This window comes from Juglans microcarpa x Juglans regia, chromosome 6S, assembly GCF_004785595.1.
Source record: "Juglans microcarpa x Juglans regia isolate MS1-56 chromosome 6S, Jm3101_v1.0, whole genome shotgun sequence".
In the NCBI taxonomy this organism is placed as follows: Eukaryota; Viridiplantae; Streptophyta; class Magnoliopsida; order Fagales; family Juglandaceae; genus Juglans; species Juglans microcarpa x Juglans regia.
Window position 1 is genome coordinate 15112363 of NC_054605.1, and position 15251 is coordinate 15127613.

At 38.7% G+C, this 15251-nt stretch overlaps 1 protein-coding gene across 1 annotated transcript; it reads left to right on the forward strand.

The window, feature by feature from the left end:
* The first annotated feature begins 11094 nt into the window (after nucleotides 1–11094).
* On the forward strand, nucleotides 11095–14775 carry LOC121237056 (transcription factor MAMYB). Its single transcript, XM_041133611.1, is given in 3 exon segments — nucleotides 11095–11161; nucleotides 11164–12121; nucleotides 14535–14775. Coding segments are annotated over 2 exon segments (963 nt in total). The 5' UTR covers nucleotides 11095–11109; the 3' UTR covers nucleotides 12075–12121; nucleotides 14535–14775.
* Nucleotides 14776–15251: the final 476 nt, after the last annotated feature.

Genomic DNA, 15251 nt, shown 5'->3' on the forward strand with positions numbered 1-15251 from the left:
ACCCGCATCCACCCGATTATCTCCCTCTCCTTCTTCGAATGCACATCTCCCTCCCCCATCTGCACCATTTCAGAATTGCAAAGTTATTTCTCGTTAGATCACGTGTAAGGATCCTGTGTTATACCGGTTGTAAATGGATGGTGAAGCTAGTGATCTGGGTTGATATATTGGTGGAAAAGTGCATGCAGAAGATGTGTTTGTAAGAATGTTCAGGAAAACTGGAAATGAAGACGAATTGGATATAGGGTTCTTCGAGGGCCCCTTAACCTCCCAAAAGCTTGATTCAATATTCTTCAAAATAATTGTCAGATGCCTTTCTTGTGCCACGGACTCCTCCTAATACCCACGCAGGAGTAACTAACCCAAGCACTAACATATGGACACGTGTCCTGACTCATAACAGAAATAAAGCAGAAAATGAAATACCACATTCTAGAACACTTAAAAGAAATACAAATATGAAATGCATAATCCGGACTAAAGCAAACGGTGAGTTTTAATCTCCCACAAAACGGTGCGCCTTGGACATAACGAAACGGTGCGCTTCTTGGCTGCTGCTGTGCGTTTTATTCCCAGGTACTTTACTTCACTTGACTTCCATCGACTCACTTCACTTCACTTCTCTTCTACCTGATCTCCTCAGCTGTCTTCGTGCCATGTAACCCTAACCTCCTGCAATACCGCTCTCTCTCCATGGCCTCATAACAATCCTCCCCTGTTAAAAGACCTTGCCCACAAGGTGCGGGTAGAGGTCCATCATCTTTGACAGTGGCTCCCATGTGTTGTTTTCCGAGGAAGCCCCAACCCATTTGATGAGGATCTCCGTGATGGCTCGGTTGCCTTGCCGTTTGAGACGGCGCTCGATGACTTTCTCGGGCTTTGGCTGTATTTCCCCCTCATTATTTACTGGAGGAAGTTTGGGAAGATGACAGATCTGGTTCCCTAACTTGGGTTTCAAGCAAGAAACGTGGAACACGGGGTGGATTCGCGAGGTCTCGGGTAAATCCAGTTTGTAAGCCACTTTTCCCACCCTGTGCAGCACTTGGAAAGGGCCATAAAACCGAGGAGATAGCTTGAGATTGTGGCGTGTTGCAATGGAACTCTGTCGATAGGGCTGCAAGCGGAGGTAAACCCAATCTCCCTCCTTAAACTCACAATCTGATCTTTTTTTATCCGCATAGTATTTCATTCTTTGTTGGGCTTGCTGTAAATTGTGTTGGAGTAGAATTCTGATCTGGTCTCTGGTCATCAGATGTTGATCCACTGCGTCCGTAAGGGCTGTCTCGGGAATATAAGAGTTGAGCCGAGGTGGACAGTACCCATATAAAGCCTCAAATGGGGAAATTTTGGTCGAAGTGTGGTATGATGAATTATACCACCATTCAGCCATCGGTAACCATTGTGCCCAGCTCCTAGGTTTATCACCAGCATAGCGACGTAAGTAACCTTCCAAGGACTTATTGAGGGCTTCAGTATGACCATCGGTCTGTGGGTGGTAGGCTGAGCTGTAGTGTAACACTGTTCCTTGCAACTGAAATAATGTCTTCCAAAAAGTACTCAAAAAAATAGGATCACGATCCGAGAGGATAACCTTTGGCAACCCATGTAGTTTAAAAATTTCCTTAAAGAATGCTTGTGCAACCCCAACGGCTGTATATGGGTGTGCCAAAGCTACAAAATGGCCATATTTGGTCAGTCTATCAATGACTACCAAGATGACATTGAACCCTTGGGATTTAGGTAAACCTTCCACAAAGTCTAGTGAGATTTCCTCCCAAGCTTGTGAGGGAATTGGGAGGGGTTGGAGCAGACCAGGGGGTAAAATGGTCTCACATTTATTTACCTGGCATGTGTCACATTCTCGTACCATACGCTTGATGTCCTTCTTCATCTCTTGCCAATAAAAGTCTCTTTTCGCTCTCTGGTATGTCTTCAAGTAGCCCGAGTGGCCTGCTTGTGGATCTGAGTGAATATAATTGAGGACCTTAGCCTTAAACAAAGACTGAGGGTCAATTACCAACCTACCATTTTTGAAGAGTAACCCTTGCTTCAGAACATAACCTTTGGGCCCTTGCTGACCTGTAGTAAGCAGTTGTATAATCTTATTTAACTCAGGCGAGGCTGCATAGGTAGTTTTTAGTTCATCAATCCACATGGGAGTGGGAAATGTAAGGAGACCTAGGAATCCCCCTTGAATCAGATCTGGTTCATGCCTTCGAGAGAGGGCATCGGCCACTTTGTTTTCCTTCCCTTGCTTGTACTGAATTGTAAAATCATAGCCCAGTAATTTTGTGATCCATTTTTGCTGTTTAACCGTGCCCACCTTTTGTTCCAAGAGGTACTTAAGTGACTGTTGATCAGTTTTAACAATGAAGGTCTGACCCAATAAATAGGGTCTCCATTTGTGAACTGTAGTGACTAGAGCTAGGAGCTCTTTTTCATGAGTAGACAGGGTCAACGCCTTCCCTTTCAATGCCTTGCTTAAATAGGCAATAGGCTGGCCGTCTTGCATTAATACAGCCCCCACCCCACATCCACTTGCATCACATTCAATAACGAATTTTTGTGAAAAGTCAGGCAACCTTAACACGGGTGGAGTTGAGACTGCTGCCTTAAGTTTCAAAAAGGCCTCATTAGCCGCATCATCCCAATGAAAAGAGTTCTTTCGCAGCAGAGCAGTAAGTGGGGCTGCAATAAGGCCATAACTCCTTATAAATTTCCTATAATACCCCGTCAAGCCTAGGAAGCCTCTTAAAGCTTTAGTGTTTACTGGAGTTGGCCACTCCACCATTGCTTGTACTTTCTTTGGGTCAGCTTTAACACCCTTACCAGAAACTATATGCCCCAAATACTCCACCTCGGCCACTCCAAATTGACACTTGGATAATTTAGCAAATAGGCAGTGTGTAGATAAGGTTTGTAAGACCACTTTGAGATGCCCAATGTGTTGTTCCAGGGTGTGGTTGTACACCAATATATCGTCAAAAATACTAAGACAAATCTTCGTAAATATGGCCTAAAAATTGTGTTCATGAGCCCTTGAAAAGTGGAGGGCGCATTGGTAAGTCCAAAGGGTATGACTAAGAACTCATAATGCCCATCATGAGTTCGGAAAGCCGTTTTTGGGATATCCTCTGGTACTACCCTTATTTGATGATAGCCGGATCGAAGATCCAGCTTTGAGAACACTGCTGCCCCATGTAGTTCGTCTAGGAGTTCATCAATCACTGGGATGGGAAACTTGTCCTTAACCGTTTCCTGGTTTAGTGTATAGTCGACACATAGACGCCAACTCCCATCAGCTTTACGGACCAATAAAACAGGTGAAGAAAAGGGACTAGAGCTTGGTCTAATGACACCTGTTTTGAGTAATTCAGCCACTATTTTCTCGATTTCTGACTTCTGGTAGAAAGGGTAGCGATAAGGCCGTGTAGAAATGGGACTAGTACCCTCCTTGAGTACAGTACAATGGTCATGAGACCTAATGGGTGGCAACCCCGTAGGTTCATCAAAAATCTGGGCAAAATCTGATAACACTTGCTTGATTTCTGGTTGGTTCACCTCATTATCCAACAATGCAGGTGTGGCTTGTAACTGTAGAATCAACCCCTTCCCTTTATAACATTAGTTCAGAAACATTTTGTGACAATTAGATAATGAAGTTTGTTGTAGTTGAAGGCCCTTAAACATAACTGGTTTACCCCCCCCCCCCCACTGAAACTGCATTTGTAGGGCAGAAAAATTCCAATTAATGGAACCAAGGGACTCGAGCCACTGAATTCCCAAGACTCCATCACAACCAGCTAGAGATAATACAAAATAAGAGGGGTGAAAACAAGCCCCTTGAATTCTCGTAGCTATTTCATCACAAGATCCCAAGGTTTCTACCACTTCACCATTAACTGGCAGGTTAGCTTTTGTAACAATAGATGGGTCTAGGAAGTTATGAGTACTTCCAGTATCCACTAAAATGAGCATAGATACAGTACCAATACGGCCATGTAATCTCATAGTTTTAGGGCAAGGAGTACCTGTCAATGCATTCAGTGTAATTGTTGGGCCATCTGTTGTAGTTGGTGGTACTGTTTCTGTCATATCCGTGGAGTCATAAAACACTTCATCACCCTTCTCCTCACTGGTCTGGTCAGCAGCTTGTAGAAAGTAAATCTTTGGAGATTTACACACATGACCCAAATGCCATTTTTCTTCACAACGAAAACATAATCCACGCTTCCGTTTATCATCCATATGGCTTGGTAACACCCTCCTCATGGGGGCTGGTGACTTTGGAGTTTGAGTGATACTTGTGTTAGAAGGTGACCACTGATTTCCCGTGGTGTGCTGAGCAGTATTTCGGTCTCCCCATGGTTTAACATTTCTTCTTGTACTAACCCAAAATTCTTCTTGTATTTTTGTGAGGCTAAATGCTATGTTGAGGTTCGCTGGTTTGAGCAAACGAAGAGGAAGACAGATTTCATCTTTGAGGCCGCTGAGGAAGCAGCTCAACTTATGGTTGTCTGAGAGCCCTTTAAGTCGGTTTGAGAGACTCAAACTGAGCCTTATACACAACCACCGTCGACGTTTGTTTCAGCCTGGTGAGGGACTCCATTGGATCATCATACGCCGTCGGGCCAAATCGTAGTTGAAGTGCTTCAGTGAAGGTTTGCCAGTCCGTAAACTGCCCCGTATCAATCGCATCTTGGTATCACGTGAGAGCCTCCCCCTCCATGTGGTATGAAGCCATTAAAAGCTTTTGAGCAGTGGGTGTTTGATAAAATGTAAAGTAGTGGTTCATCTTGAAAACCCATCCTGCTGGGTCTTCTCCCCGAAAATGGGGAAAATCTAACTTGACTCCCCTGGGCACTTGCCGACGTTGCTCCCCCTCAATTTCTACCTCATGGGTTGCCTCATGTCTCTCTTGATGATCATGGTTGGTGGTCTGGGCCTGATTTGCTAAAACTGTTCTTAGCATCTCAGAAATTTGGTGCATCTGTTCGCTCATATTATGAATAGCTTGATCATGTTGAAGTAGCATATCTTGCTGTTGCTGCTTGGTGCGGATATTTTCAGCTATTAGGACGTTAGGCTCTAGATACCACTTGTAAGGATCCTGTGTTATACTGGTTGTAAATGGATGGTGAAGCTAGTGATCTGGGTTGATAAATTGGTGGAAAAATGCATGCAGAAGATGTGTTTGTAAGAATGTTCAGGAAAACTGGAAATGAAGACGAATTGGATATAGTGTTCTTCGAGGGCCCCTTAACCTCCCAAAAGCTTGATTCAATATTCTTCAAAATAATTGTCAGATGCCTTTCTTGTGCCACGGACTCCTCCTAATACCCACGCAGAAGTAACTAACCCAAGCACTAACATATGGACACGTGTCCTGACTCATAACAGAAATAAAGCAGAAAATGAAATACCACATTCTAGAACACTTAAAAGAAATACAAATATGAAATGCATAATCCGGACTAAAGCAAACGGTGAGTTTTAATCTCCCACAAAACGGTGCGCCTTGGACATAACGAAACGGTGCGCTTCTTGGCTGCTGCTGTGCGTTTTATTCCCAGGTACTTTACTTCACTTGACTTCCATCGACTCACTTCACTTCACTTCTCTTCTACCTGATCTCCTCAGCTGTCTTCGTGCCATGTAACCCTAACCTCCTGCAATACCGCTCTCTCTCCATGGCCTCATAACATCACGTACGAAGAGCAAAAGGATACGTTCCTACATCTGGAATTGGGGATTTAAAGCAAGCAGCCCACCAATTACTTTTGCAAGATATTGATAGCGAATGACATTAGTACCTATGGAGTCGTGCTGCTGAGAAAGTTTTCCCTCCATTTGTAGTGTCCATTACTTCCTCCTAAAAAAAAAACAAGAAAAAAGAGGAAAAACAATTGTTGTATTTTCCCTTTCTTTTGGTCCTATAGGATTTTCTCGCAACAGCCACCAGCTCAGGAACTTATCGCAAGGAATCTCCATGGTGTAGAGTGGAAGTTTAGGTATATTTTTCGTGGTAGATTTTGAATATTGTTCACTTATGGGCTTCTTAGCGTTGAGGCCAAATCGGGGACGAAGGGAGAGAAAGAGAAAGAGAGATAGGGTTTTCAGAAAATTTATGCAGATGGGGGAGGGAGATGCATTCCAAGAAGGAGAGGGAGACAATCGGATGGATGCGAGCTCATTTCTGATCTTTTTGGAGTATCTACGTGGCACTTATTTATTGGTTGGTGTGAAAGTATTTTTGGCAACCATCCGGCCTGAAACGCCTCTCATTATTAAAACACCATTTGCATCTGGTTGGTTTACTTTGGGCTATTGGGGATACTATTTTAGGAAAGCAAAAAGTTCCATTGTAGCATATTATATTAATGGCTTATCCAACAACCCGTCATCAGTTCTTTAGGCCATGTTTCGACACTTAGATGAGATGAAATGATTATCTAAACATTTTGTATAATTTCTTTTTCAAATACCACTCCAACACAAAATACATCTCAATTTCAAATTTTTAATTTTTTTTTCATTTAATCATTATCTAATCATTACAGCTTTCATAAACTTCTAAACAAAGTACAAAAAATAATACAACTTTTTCAAAATTTTAAAATAAAAATTATATTCAAATAATATTATAACTTTATAATATTTTTATTCAATTTTTTATCTTTAATTTTCCAAAACCTAATCAAATATCTTAACTCAAATCATTTTATTACTATTCACAAAATTTTTATCTCATCTCATCTTATCTCATACCACATTATATTGACAATTTTTTTAAAAAAATGTTCATATATTGCACAATTTTATGTTTTGGGGTATGTGAATTCCTTTGAGTTTCATTTAGACTCGCAACAAGTACATGTTCGACCATCATTGACCAACTCTTGATGGCTATTTTTTAAAGTTGATAAATGTTGATTGATTGTATATTTCATTATAGTTATGCGTCTAATTAGCTTAGTTGGTGAGGCAATATCTTACCAAGACAAGACTAGTATGCCCATGGGTCCACACAATTGCCCATGTACTGGTAGAAGATTTAGCAGCTATGGCTGCCCTTGCTTCCTTAGGGCTCATTTATTGATACCTCCAATTTATAGGGATTATAATGTGTGGTTGGTACACAAGGACCATATAAGAGGGCTCCATGGAAAATGTGGTCAGTTCAAGTTCGCTTATCTCCAACTCATGAACTTAGTCGATCCAAAGCTATATGATAGCGCTCAAGTTTTTCGAATCGGCACTCCGATATATGATTTATTATTCATCCCATGGGGAGCACTTTGCTCAGGAGTATGAACAATTTCGCTCAATTAAGTTCCGAGTAATGTTTCTCTTCAAAGGGGCAATATTTATTGCTTGCTCCGAGATTCAAGATCACCTTGCTCGTGCAAGAGCTAAAGTCCTCACTTCTAGCAGGGTGAGTTATAGCACTAAAGGTATGCTTGCACTCCAGGTGAGCAAAAAATGCTTGCAACTTGAAGTTTGAGCAAAATTCTTCAACTCTGTGCTTAGCAAAAGTGCTCGAACCTAACTGAGCAAAAATGCTCAAGTCTACTTGGACGAGAAACAACAACTTACACCACGGGGAGAGTAGGAGGGTACTCTTATAAAAATTATTGAAATTTGAAAAATAAATAAATAAAACAAGAAAGTGATATTTTCAAAACACCACGAGAGGCAAGTGCTCAAACATAGAGGTGAGCAAACAATGCTTGGACTTGGAGCCAGAAAAGAATGCTTGTACAGAAAAATGATAAGAGGACATAAAACGAAGTTTAGAAGGCAAAAAAGCCTAGAAACAAAAACAAGGTTGAACGGAAAAATGAAGGTAGGACAAAACAATGATGAGAGTACAAAGAAATGATGCTAAGACAAAAAATGAAGTTAGGATGGAAAAAACAACGTAGAACGGAGGAATGAACATTGGGTAGAACAATGTGGATTGACGAAAAATAAAGGTAGGACAGAAAATGAAAGCTCAGAGGAAAAAATGAAAGTAGGACATAAAAATGAACCTAGGGCATAAAAGTGATGGAAGGATGGAAAATGAAAGGTAAGATGGAAACATGAAGCTCATACGGAAAAAATAAAGGTAGGACAAAAAAATGAATTCGTGAAAACTGATGAGAGCACTTTACTTGGCTCCCGACCATGTGATTTGACCCCAATCAAATTGTTCTGATTATGTGATATATTAACACCTAAGCATGCGATCAGCTCAATAAGGGAGCTCGGTTCATGTGGGAGCTCGACTCCCGAGTATGTGATCCGATCCAAAAAAATTGATTGGATCACTTGGGAGCATGTTCCTGAGCATTGCTCGAACCACAGGTGAGCACCATACTCGAACACCGAGCACTTTGCTCAGATAGCAACAACAACTTGCACTCAGACAAAAGGATATCAGATCCCCATTCAAGTTGCTCGGATCACATGAGAGTTCCTTCCCACGGGGCAAGATATCTCAAACCCCAGGACGAGCAACAACATCAAGCATTTTGCTCGGGGAATGCATTTTGCTTGGATGTGAGGTCCTAATCCAATTGGTCAGATTACATGGGATCTCGACTCCCAAGCATGTAAATTATGCAATATCTGATCAAGTCCCTTGCATAAATTCCATAAAAAAAATCTCAATCTCAAAACCATCAAGCTAATGGCAGGAATACCCATTAGAAATCTCCATCTTCAACAAACGACAATGACAATGCCATGGATGTTTAGTGCAAAAGTGAAGGTCTTTCTGGTTATTTCCATCATAAGTCGCATCATGGTCAAATCTGGTCACATCGACGCAGTCTTGCATTTCTATCGTAGCTCATGCCATGGTCTTTGAATAAACATAGCTCTGTAATTTCTCAAGATAAGAGAAAGAACAGAAGAATGAAAAATAAGAAACTGGTAGATGGAGAGTAGGGAGTTCAAGAGAAGATGAAGATGAATTGTTCTAGAGATTCCTGCTTGCCATCGGCTAATTTGATTTGGATTGAAGCTATTTTTGTCTAATTTAATTTGTTGTATGTGTGTTTTAGTCAGTTTGGATGTATAATACGGCTACTTTAACCCAACCGTGAACTATAGCAGAGGCACTCTAGTCAAATCAGTAGTTATAGTATGATATTTCAGTCTATAATGGAATCTATATAGTGGTAATTTGGATTAATTAGGTTGCGTTTGGATGTTGAACTGAGTTGAGTTGAGTTAAGATGATAAAATATTATTAGAATATTATTTTTTAATATTATTATTATTTAGAATTTGAAAATTTTGAATTGTTTATTATATTTTATACTAGAATTTGAAAAAGTTGTAATGATGAGTTGAGATGGGTTGATGATCCAAATGTACCTTAATCACATGAATAACTATAGGGCATGGTAACCCTTTTTTTTTAATATATATTTATATGAAAATGCTAACTTTTTCCATGGTTTTGTCATCTCATTTTGACCACTTGTATATTTTAATTTTTTTAGTTAATGGTTAAAGAAGTGACTATTAATGAATTTGTGAATTTTTTTTAATTTTTAAAGATGTTTAAAAAATTATTAAAAGAAAAGAAAAAAATATAATTTGCACTAAACGCACATTTTGAGCAGGTCTATATATATAACTAATGAGAGAGACTAGGGACCGGATGCAGTGCTAAAATAGAATTTACACCCTCCAATAGATTTGTGACAGGTATGAATTTTCACCCCACCCTCTTTCTCTCTCCTCAGGTAAGGGCTTAGTGAAATCTTTCCTTCGTAAACTTGCATTCTTTCACATGATCTTACAATGTGGCCAAGATTTCTTTATTCTGTTGGCTGCTGAAGCTTGAACTTAGGTTTGTTGACTGGACATGGCATCTGTGTCCAACTAGTGCCTTTCTGATGAGGTGTCCGATATTTTCCTAGTTTGGTTTGTTAGATGAAATGATTTCACCTTATATAATTATTATAATTTTTTAAAATTATTACATAAAATATAATAAATATTTTAAATATTTTAAATTAAAAAATAAAAATTATATTCTAATAATATTTTATTCAACTTTCAATTTTTATTTATATAACCAAAATTCCTTAATTATTGTGATTTTTTTCTTTTGTAAATCAGTTTAGTTACCGTGAGATATAGCAAACGAGAATAATAATATCAAATTCACAATAACGACAATCACAATATCAGATTCACAACGACGAGAATCACAACTTAAATGGTGAGAGAGAGTGAGAGCCCGAAGAGAGAGAGGGACAAAAATACACGGCATGAGGAGAGAGAGACAATTTCTTCAATCGTCTTGAGGAGAGAGAGAGTGTGTGTGAGACGGGAGATTACCTTCTATTTTTCTATTGATAGAAAATAAAATAAAAAAAATTCTATTTATCATCTTCTACTACATAATTCTTTTAATTTTTTTTCATAATAAATATGTGATGTATGAATGAACTCAATTAGTTTAATAAGAATAAATTAAATATATATATATATATAAAATATATGATATATGATTATGAGTAATATCCCTCTAAAAAATGAGAAATTATTCACATTAGCCTGAAGCCGCAGTACACCCATGTGTTAAGTTGAAAAAAAAAAATATCATATCCGTAGTGTACGGAGAGTGCGGCTAATGTATAACTGCACTCTTAAAAAATATACATGTCACAATATTAATAAAAAAAAATTCTGCTCATCATTTCTACATTACAAATCACAAATAATTTTTTATTTATTTTTTATTTTATAAAATATATAGTATATGAATAATGAATAAAATAATTCAATTAATTTAAGAGAAATAAAACCAAAACAATTAAAAATAAATAAAAATAAGTATAATATATAATTTATAAGATGTGAGTAATAAAACTCTTTATTAAATGAAAAATAATAGTTACAGTTGTGAGTACGTAAGCGCGGTATAATTATTTTAAAAAAATAAATAAATACGAGATTTACATAAAATAATAATAACTTTTTAAAAATAGTTATTTTTTTTTTTGAAAATCACTGTACAATATTTATACTTTCATATTTTCATTTATTCTTGCTATAAAAGAAAGTAGAAATCTGAGACCGACAGAGAGAGACTTCTGACCGGAGATGGAGTTCTTGGACGAAGAGAGCAGGCCGAGGTTCCTCTTCCAATCTCGTTCAACCCTTCTTCAGTCCCCAATACGCAAACTTACCAAAAACCCAGTAAGCCATTCCTCTTCGCTACCATTTCCTTTTCTTCCATTCTCCTCCTTGTCTCAATCCTCGTCCTCCAATCCGAACCCTTCAAATCTTTCCTCTTCTGGGTCTCCCTCTCCCTCTTCCTCGGTCCCTTCGCCCCCGTTTCCCTCACGGGCGGTGACGTCCGCGTCGGTCAAGGTCCGATCCTCGAGCTGTCCCCCAATCAAGAAACTGAAACTTTGGAGGAAAGCAACAAGAGGGTATCCCAAAGGAGACAGAAACCACGTAGAAATGAAGAATTCGGCGTTAATTCGGTGGCGAGTGTCGAAAACTTTGGTGAGTTTGCGAAGGAAGAGAACGAGGGTGGCAAAACTGGAGGGACTGAAGGTGGTTTCTGTGTGGAGGAAGAGAAGGAGTGGACTGAGGAGGAGATTGGTGTATTGAGGAAGCAATTGATTAAGCATCCGGTAGGGAAGCCGGGGCGGTGGGAAGCAATAGCGGCGGCGTTCAGGGGGAGGCATAAGGTGGAGAGTGTGATAAAGATGGGGAAAGAGCTGGGGGAGAGGAAAACGGATGATGGGGATTCGTATGCCCAGTTTTTGAAGAAGAGGAAGCCGGTTGATAAGCGATCTGAGGGCGAGAATGGAGTGCTGGATAGCGGGCTGTTGGAGAATGGTGATGCTAATAAAGAGAGTGGTGGTGGGGAAGCTGGAGTGGGGTGGAGTGCCGGTGAAGATATTGCATTGCTTGGTGCATTGAAGGCTTTTCCGAAAGATGTGGCAATGAGGTGGGAAAAGATTGCGGCTGCTGTTCCCGGGAAGTCGAAGGCGGCTTGTATGAAGAGAGTTGCTGAGTTAAAGAGGGATTTCCGGAGTGCGAAGGCTGCTGCCTAAGAATTGAATGAAGAGTCTCTGGGGTTTATGTGGATTTTGAGATAAAGGTCAGCTACTTATGGAATTGTTCTAATTTGTTTTCTTTCTTTTGATATTCAGAGAAATGCCCATGTTTTGATTCGGGTTCAACATGTTATTGTTTTCTTTACTTGTTCGTCTTATAATAAGAATGAATCTTAGTGTTTTAGTGCTTTTCAGAAATTGATGAAAATGAATATACATGTTCTTTCGGATCTGTTATATAATTTTTAGTTTTGCTGGGCTTATACGAGTGACAAGGACCTACAATGCAAAATGATACTTAGATGGCCCTATCTTTCAGATCAAGCCCCCAAACTTCATTGATATTGTCATTTCTTTGATGTCATCATGCTGCACGGGGATCTAACTTTTTCAATCAAGAGGCTAGCGGGTAAGATTGCTTAAAAAAGTAGTTCGCCCAGGGAATGAGACATGGACGCCAGAATATAAGAAAATTTTGATGGTTTGCTTAGAAGGTTTTTACTCTAGTAGTTTGAACCAATGCCTTTTTTCTATAAATTTAAAGAGGAGAAAGATTTGATATACCCAAGTGTATAAAACAGACTGCGGAAGGAACGAAATATTAAATGTATGCTTACCTTCAAGCCTTGGCCTCACCAAACAGGAAGAAAAGTCAATTAAAAGAAAGCAACACCACCCACCCACTTCTTCGTTTCTTTGAATTGCTTGGAAGGTATTTGGAGGGCGAGGAATGTTAGCACTTTCAATGAAATTGAAGTATCATTTCTTAGATGGAAGTCACTAAGTGAGATCCATTTTCGGTTGGATGGGATGATTAGGGGTTTTGCTTCTGTCTTTATTGACTTTTTTAGATCTTTTTTTTCTCATATCTTTACTTATAAAAAAAAAATTTATCATATCTTTTGGTATCTCTTGTTGTACATCCTGTTTACTAGGTATATGCCTTTGTGTCTTTATTAATTTTGAAACCAAATTTTAGTGCTCGTTTACTGCCTCCTATGGCCGACTTATGGTGCATAAACAAAGAGGGTTATGGTTCCTGTTGTTGATGGGTGGCATATTGTGCATGCTGTGTGTGAGAGAACTGAGAAGGGTGCCTGTATTTAGTTGGAAGAATAGAGAGTCTGACAAGGATAGGATTAGAAACCAGCACATTGTAATAAGTCATAAAATGTTCTGTCTTGCAATGAAGTCTAGCAAATGCACCAAACAGGGAGATGCATGAAAAAACTGAAAGAGACAAGCAGAATGCAAGAATAAGACATCTACTAGTAGAGACGAACTGGTGAGATACATATTCTCAGATAAGCTTGTATGAATCATTAACCATGACCCATTACTTTTTATAGCATCCCTGTGGCTTAATAGCAGTGGGAATCTAGTGTTGTATATTGTTTTTCCAGTCAACAATCTCACTCGCACTAGCAGTAAAAGGATTAAAAAATCTACTCAAGTCTAGGCATTGTGTTGTAGCTGATCAGATAGAAAACATAGTAGTGTGAACCATCCGAATTGCAATGGTTGAAGAACACATTAATGTGCCCATGTGTGGGTTGCACTCGAGTGCAGGCATGTGTATCTCCTTATATAACATTAAGCACATACCTTTTCAAGTGTCAAAATTGCAGCCTGCAGCTTAAAATTTCCCATGCAATGGTTTGCAGCCACAAAACTACATATACAATGGCTTTTGCCTATTCCTACAATCAATAAAATCTTATTTACCGATCAAAAAAATTTAATCATAGAACAAGCAGTAGTTTTTCTTTGGTTCTCAAAATTAAAAAAGCTGTCATTGGGTAGATTGGTTCAAGACATTTTAGTGTTTGTTGCTGCCAAATTTCCAAATATAAAGGGATTAATGTCAAAAAACGTATCTGCCATGTTGAGATCATCTGCTCATTCTCCTTGCATCTTGAGATATAAAAGATCTAACTGTGATGGTATACATTCATTGTGAGAAAAAAGGTTGTATACAGATATAAACAAGAAACTGAGCCCAAATCTGAAGTCTTTCACGCATATGATTGTTCCTGCACACTTGGGATCTTGGTGCTGGCACAACAATGGTAAAAGTATCGATAGGTATAGAAGATTAGGTAAAGCCAAGCTAAGATTAATTGTAGGAGATTTCTTATCAAATTGCTTACTTCCTATGATGAAAATACACGTCCCACCTATAACGTCTCTCTCTCTCTCTCTCTATATATATATATATATATATATGGCATGAATAATAAATTAGATGACTTGTAAAGGATTAATATGTCCTTACGTTATCTTTTTCGATTATGGAAAGTATGTCATTTGTTACTGTTGGGACCCTCTGGGTCCTTGAGATCCTTCCATTGGTTTTTTGGCAAGTGAAACCATCTGCTCCTTGCTTAGGTAATTTTCTGCTCTCTGTAATTTAGATTCCTGTGTTTAACTGTTTCTCACCCCCATTCACACAAACAGGAAATACATCTGCTATCTAAAGACCAATTCAATTGTTGATTATTGCCTTGAAATTAGCAGTAATGTTGTCAAAACAATGCTCGGGCAGTGTCATTCACCTTCTGAAGCACCGCCCCATGAAACCCCAAAGATGAAAGTCTTTATAGTGGATGACCTCCCAAAAGTGAATAATCTTCCTAAAGAGGCATATATCGATTATACGCTGGTGTTATGTGTATTAGAGGTAGTGGAGAACCAGCTGGTGTTATATGCATGCGAATCGAATTTCTTCGGTTAATTTAATAAAAAGAGAATAGTTTCCCTCTATTAAAAAATACTTCTTAATAATAATTATAATAATCATCTATAATCTTTAGAGAAAAATGTTAAATGTACTTGAGAAAAACTTACAAAAAACTTGCGTCTTTACATTTCAGTTATTGATATGTTGAAAATTATGAAATTTGAATTTCAAAAGAAAACTAACAAAATAAAAAGGGCAAAGCTCCGTCTTTAAAAATTATATAGATAAGTAGTGTTACATGTATTTGCACTTTTACTTACAGTTTTACTTATAAAAATTATTTTGCCCATTTTCTATTGTAATGACCACTAAGTTGAGTTGAATTATTCCTAGTAGTTTCGTTTTGGGATTGGTAGCTGTTGGATGTGATGGAAGTATAAATGCACCACTGCAGGTTATGGTTTCAATCAAATAAACCACATAAATTGGCTGTT